At 38.9% G+C, this 6,913-nt stretch overlaps 1 protein-coding gene across 1 annotated transcript; it reads right to left on the reverse strand.

The window, feature by feature from the left end:
- Nucleotides 1-5,567: 5,567 nt before the first annotated feature.
- Nucleotides 5,568-6,529, reverse strand: LOC119887813 (protein reprimo A-like). The gene has a single exon (XM_038698410.1). The coding sequence runs from the start codon at nucleotides 6,347-6,349 to the stop codon at nucleotides 6,041-6,043; it is 309 nt and encodes a 102-aa protein (XP_038554338.1). The 5' UTR covers nucleotides 6,350-6,529; the 3' UTR covers nucleotides 5,568-6,040.
- Nucleotides 6,530-6,913: the final 384 nt, after the last annotated feature.

The following is a 6,913-nucleotide window of genomic DNA, read 5'->3' on the forward strand; positions in this document are numbered from 1 at the left end:
TTTTATTGTGTGCCTTTATTATTTATTATTTTTGTGGCATGTAAGGAGAAAAAAATACAAAGACAATATTTAATATTCATTCAATATCATTGGTGGTGATGATGCCACTGTTAGCCAGGTGTAGAACTGCGGCTTTGTTGTCTCTTGGCCACTGAAACCACCTGTCAGAGCTCAACACGAAGACCTCAGGGCACAATCGTCTCAACAAAAGACCTTTTCAGCAGTTTGATGAAAAACACATGTTCAAATACACTTGAGTCATCGTGACAGGTAGGGGAAGAATGTGGTGCAGCAAACTATAAAAGAAAGAAGTGCTAGTGGGCAATGGTGTGCGTGTGTGTGTGTGTATACATAATATATAAATATATATATATATATTACATCTTGCTGTATGATTAGGAAGCTTTGCTCCTTACACCTACCATACATTATTAATGGCTATCCCTAAGCTAACATTGGCTGCTATGCATTAAAAATGTGATTTGAAAAGTTGATGTGGACTTGGAAAATGACAGCTAATGGTGTCTTTACTCAGGCTCAGTGGCACTAAGCTGGATTGTGGCGGAGTATGCTTACTAAGTGTACTATATAAATGTACTATAGGTCAACTTAAGGTCTTTAAAACATGGTGGCTGAGGAATACTCCAGGTGATTATGATTTTAGTGAGATAGAAATGATCCAGAAAGCCTGTACACTGACTCAATGGGAAAGAGTGTGTCTGTCCTATCAAACTGTGTTCAACCACTAAGTCACAAAGTCTTCATATTCTTCAGCATTAAATTTGAAAGCTCCCTTGAAAGTTTATCGTACTGTAGAAAAAAAGGCACTTGAAACTCCATCTGTGCCCTGAGTGGTTTCTTGAAAAGGTTATTACCTTTGTGGTAATGGTGTATGGAGAAACTTTCCTTTACAGAGACGAGGCTGCGCCGAAGCTGATGTAGCTGCCATAGAGCCGCATGATCAGAAGGTCAATAAAGCCGGAAACGCTCTGAAATGGATTTCAGGTTCAATATCACATCATCACAGCTATTGTTTTTAAAGCAACAAAGAGGCATTTGAATGACTACAATGACACTGCATTGTGTCACTTGTGTGAAAAAAAGGCAAAGATTATTCAAACAGGAAATTATTTCATCTACAAATATCTGCTGTACCATCTGATTACAATAGTACATTTGTTTCTTGAACTTACAGCAATAAAATAACCCGATTACCTCCAACAACAGAGAGTTGATTTTTAAGCGGTTCTATATTATAAACAGATGCACTTGTTTCACTTACATTCATTCTTTGGAGTATTACCATAACCTTTACTATAACCATTACATGTCTAAACTCACCTTCATGTTAAAATATGACCAGAAATATGCTTTAGCTAATTCACTTGTGGCCAGAACTCCACAACAAGCTTAAAATCACACCATGGAGCTGTATTGATTTTGGGCTATATTTCCAGCAAATAAATGTAAGTCCAATAGTCGTTTTAACTCTGTTTTGGTCTCTGCCAACTCACAATGGTAATATCTGGATTAGGTTTTACCAGTTATTTGTCAATCAATTACTAAGTTTGTGTGTATAATCCCTCCAAAGTTCTTCGTAACTATTAGCTAGTATCAAACAAATGATTTACTAAATCAGATTGCTCCATAAAACGTGAAACACATATCTTAGTAAAGATGTTTGTGAAAAGAAAAGTGAAATGTAATCTGATTTTCCCTGTTTACATCATTATTACACCATCAAGTGTCTGTTCAGATATGTTGATCATATTCCATATTATCTCTTTTACTTGTCACTCTGAATGGGTGTAATAGCGGGCTAACATTAGCTGTGTAGAATTAGTTTGTGTGATGCAACCCGTTTGAATTTAGAGAGGACCTGGTACAACTGGCTCCTAGATGTTTTGGTTCTTGTGTTCACTGGCTAGTCTCTAACTTTGCCTTTCTACCATTTAGTCCTGGGCGTGTAGTGTACAGTAGGTTTATATATTCATTCAATGAAAAAAGCCTTCTGCAGCTGACTATGACGCTGATTAGAGTCATGAGACTAAACCAAAACAGTACATTTACAGGCTGTAAAATTACACCACAAGCTACAACTTCTGAACAGCTTTAACCTAACAACCTAACAAATCTGATACAACAAACCAAATATTAAACTTAACATAGTTCAAATTGTGGGGACCAGCTTTCTGTCCCCACAGTGTGAACAGAGTTTAAGTCCCATGATGTTTCCCCTCGCACACACACACACACACACACACACACACACACACACACACACACACACACACACACACACACACACACACACACACACACACACACACACACACACACACACACACATACACATGGATTACAATAAAGTATTAGTGGCAGGATTGTTCAGATGTTAAATCCCTGTGAAGTTTGAGTGAAACAATCAGCGGTACAACAGAGCCATGACTCGTCCCATAACTGGAATCAGAGATGTCAGGTAATGGAATCATTCTTCAAAACCAGTCTGCATAGCTTGACTTCCACAATTACTCTTGTTGCTCCTGACGCCACAGGATGTCTGCGACAGCTTGGTTCAGACTGAATAGGCATTGCTGCTGATGGAAATGTCTGCATTTCACGTCACCTTCAAAACTGTAGTTCCCTCTGGTGTTATAAAGGAGGTGTTAAAGATCAAACTCAAGCCAGAATTGGCTTTGAAGGAACCACAGCATAAAATCCATATGTGGTGTTCATTAAATATTATTTTCATAGAAAGAGATACAGTGGAGGACAATTTAATATAAAAACAACCACAATTTAATTACACAAATGATGATAATATACTACAGTAAGAACATATCAGGGAAAGTATGTATGAGGAGCTGTGGGAGAATAGGAGTTAACAGGGGAGATGATTGCGGCTGCCTCGCTGCTATTTGGAGCTTTTAGTCACTATCCAGTTCATCGACTGGACCTCTACTAGCCAGCCAATAACATGAGAGCAAGCCAGGACCCGAAGCCTCTTTTAGCCCACAATCAACACCCTGCAGATGCTGTCACAGTTGAACACAGCACATATTAGACCTAGGATGAAGCACACTGATGCTGTATTGACCTGGCTACACTTGATACAGGTTTCTCTAACTAGACTGCAGGTATACGATATAACTGTGATCTTTTTTTTCTTGTTTGACCCACAATCTTAAAATGTTAAAAGTTGAGAAATGACCATATTTTTAAAATTTTTATGCCCTGGCTCGGATTGTTTGTTATGCAGAGTCAAGCTCATGGGCATATTCCTGAATATCTGGAGAGAGGTTGCTCACAAGCCCTGCAGAGTGACTATCAGTTTTTGACAGCAGGAGTACCAGAGGTGTAGATGGCTGTTTGCTGGTGCTATCTCCTAAATCACTCTGAGCATTGACAGGTGTGTGAAATCTTGTGAGTTCAGCAATCAGCAAACTGACTCTCCACAACAGTGCAGTGTAGTAGTCCTACAGAAATGCCAAAGTATCCCAGTTGAACTTTCATCTCCAACGTTTACATCTACCTCTTACAGGCTCTCCAAAACCAAGCAGAATCAAGTCTGAATAAATGGGTATGAGACACAGCTGGATAAACTAACAATGGTGCAGCTGCACACAGAAGATTGTTCTCTGTTGGATATTAAACTGCCACAACATTTTCCCGGGAGCTATTCCCAGCACTCCCTAATGAAAGCAATCACAAAAGAATTGCATCGTCTTGTGTTGTTTTCTATACTCTCTGCAACATACATATGTAATCAGTAATATTTTAGATTGAGGTTTTATTTTAAAGCCAGAATTGTTTGTTGGATTATTTTCAGATATCCTGCCTGAGGTGAAAATGTGGCAAATACATTGCACATTTATGAGTATGGTTCACAAAACATATGGTAAATGCATTGGCTAGATTTTGAGACATCAATATATAGACTGAATATTTATTTTGTGTGATTTTCATGCATAGATAGATCAATTTAATTGTCATTTTGTTTATCTGTACTGATAGGACTTGGGTCATTGCAGTCTTTGGACAAGGCAAGACAAAAAGAGTTTGAAAAAGATTGAAGAAATGTACAATAATGTAAAATATAATACCACCCAGTACAGTAGACATGCAAATAACACTGTGCTATGTTTGTCAGGTTTATAACATTGAGTTTAGGTGGAAACTGTGGTTGATTCAAGTGTGGCAATCTTTGTAGACACTGAGGTTGGTGGTGTTGTATTAAATTGTACTGAATTGCATAACAGAACCAAATATTTCCTCCCACACAACATCTTACCACATGTAGCAATCCAGTGCAACGCTGTGAACTACGGCCTTAAGAAACTGAACATTGTAAGCTTCACAAAGGTAGCATTTTTTCCATTGCCACTGTACAGGATCATATTATATTGGACAGGGGTTATTTTAATTATGTCCACCCCGAGTACATGTGATATGTCTTGCCCACCCCTAAAAATACATTGAAGTTCTAATTATTATCAAAATGAACAAATTCCTTCAATTGTAGCAGCTGCTTTCTTACACACATTTTTTCATTATTAAGTTGAAGTTCACAAAACATTTAATCAACACTTCACATGCAAAAAAGGACATCAAGTATGTGACCTCAGACAGTTGTCAGTGTTTCTTGACAAGCCACAGCGCTCCATTACCGGACAGAAGAAGTCCTTCTCAAGCAGGACAGGTGGATCAAATAGGGAGGACGGGGAGTAAAACTGAGGTGAAGGACATTTTCAAACAAGCAAGATTCAAACTATTTAACTCTGTATGTGGAGCACAGGTGGCTAGTCAGACAGCAGCATATTGCCCGGTGGCTCCATCCTTGACAAGACAAGCCATTTCTGAAGCTGCTGGTCTCACCCCTGGGGAGCTGCCATCCAGGTGAGCCAGGAGCAGCACAGCAGATGCTTTGACGGACGGAGGAAGGATGTAAAATGCTGCATGTATAAAAATCTGATGCAAAAAGAAAATACAAATTTTGTATCCAACAACCTCATTCAATGAAAGGATATTATTTTGAAGAAGCTTAGGCCTATAGCTATTAGAAAACATGTTTTTTTCAGTTGCGTGAATTTAATTGCATTTAGACTATTGATGTAAAAACTATTGATGTAAGAAGCAAATGAGAGGAAAATCATTTTGTGTGTGAAAGCCATTTCTTCTCCATTCAACCCTTACTTCTCCTCATGTATGCCAGAGAAAATCCAGCCTTGGTGTCAGATTAAATGAATAGGCTAAATGCTTGTAACAGAGGCAATTTCAGGTAGGATTCAGTAGCACTAATAATACATTCTGTTTCATCAACATGATTTATTTTTACAATTACCAAATATGCCTACTATCTTAATTAAATAGCTATTTGGACTTTTTAAAGCACATTATTTTACTTTCTGAAATGATGTTGGCAGAGGGCTATATTCATGGAAGAAAGATAGACCTTAATTAAAGAGGGAAACTTTTAATTACAGAATTAAATTACTCCAATTAACAAGATACAAGGCATGTTGGGCTTTCTTCACAGCCCATGCAGACACTCATACAGTTATACCAGGGAATCCAGAGAAATACACGGATTACTATATTGCATATTGTATGCAAAAACACATACAACATACAGTTCATGTTAAACATCAATTTCTCCTTTGCATGAGCAATATGAGAGGGCCGTTTTAAGCAGCAAATACGAAGACTTTGCCACTTCCATGACAAAGGATGCTGCTTGACAAAACGGTGCTCCAACTAGGCCTACTGAAATTACAACAGCTTGACTGAATAGACAAAGAGGCTTAAAAGACTTTATACCTCTTGAAGATGAATGAGTCTTTGTTGGCGTTTGAAAAGCCACAAGGAATAAGGTTGTCACACCTGTGAGCCCCAGTCACCAGTTACATCCCGCAAGGGGACTATTTCTGAGGCTTTCTTCTAAATACCAATATGAAAACAGGGGCTTGTTCAGTTGATCATCGCATCTGTCTCCGCCAGACTTCAGATCTGATTCAAATAATAATATAAAGGTCCTCATCAATCAGTAGGCTCCAACAATAACTGCCTCCGTTTCTTTAGACGGTCTCCTGTCCGTTACTAGAAAGTTGATCATTCCCTCTGATTTTATGAGAAGGTTGCAACCCAAGAAAAATATGCCAAACACCACAGTGAGGGACAAAACGCACATGACGGCAATCTGGACCACCCTCATAATGAAGAGGCTTCTCTCATCCGGAGCGGCGGCCACAAAGCCGTTATCAGTCACCACGGATGAAAAGTTGCAGCAGAAAAACTCCTCCGTCTTGTTGAGCAGTCCGCCCTCCGTTTGGTTGAACCCGGTGTTGTTCATTTCCACTTTTTAAAAAATCAAACTTTCAGTGCGACAGATGTGGGAGGCAGAGAGGGAAAGACGCGCCTGGCACAACCCCAGAGAAATTGTCATCAAGTGAAAAGTAAAGACGACGAGGTGCCGAATTGAAGAAGTTGCTTTGGCATCGCATTACTGGAGATTTCGTGTGTTCAGTAGCCAGTTTCGGAGCGGATGAATAGTGCCTTTTTTCTACAGTACGATAACTTTCAAGGGAGCTTTCAAATTTAATGCTGAAGAATAGAAGACTTTGTGACTTAGTGGTTGAACAGTTTGATAGACAGACACACTCTTTCCCATTGAGTCAGTGTACAGCTTTCTGGATCATTTCTATCTCACTAAATCATAATCACCTGGAGTATTCCTCGCCACCATGTTTTAAAGACCTTAAGTTGACCTATAGTACATTTTATATAGTACACTTAGTAGCATACTCCGCCACAATCCAGCTTAGTGCCACGCCTGATAAAGACACCATTAGCTGTCATTTTCTAAGTCCCATCAACTTTTCAAATCACATTTTTTAATGCATAGCACCATGTTAGT

Source organism: Micropterus salmoides, unplaced genomic scaffold, assembly GCF_014851395.1.
Source record: "Micropterus salmoides isolate LMB-PRFRI ecotype aquatic unplaced genomic scaffold, ASM1485139v1 Ms_hic_scaffold_4331, whole genome shotgun sequence".
NCBI lineage: Eukaryota > Metazoa > Chordata > Actinopteri > Centrarchiformes > Centrarchidae > Micropterus > Micropterus salmoides.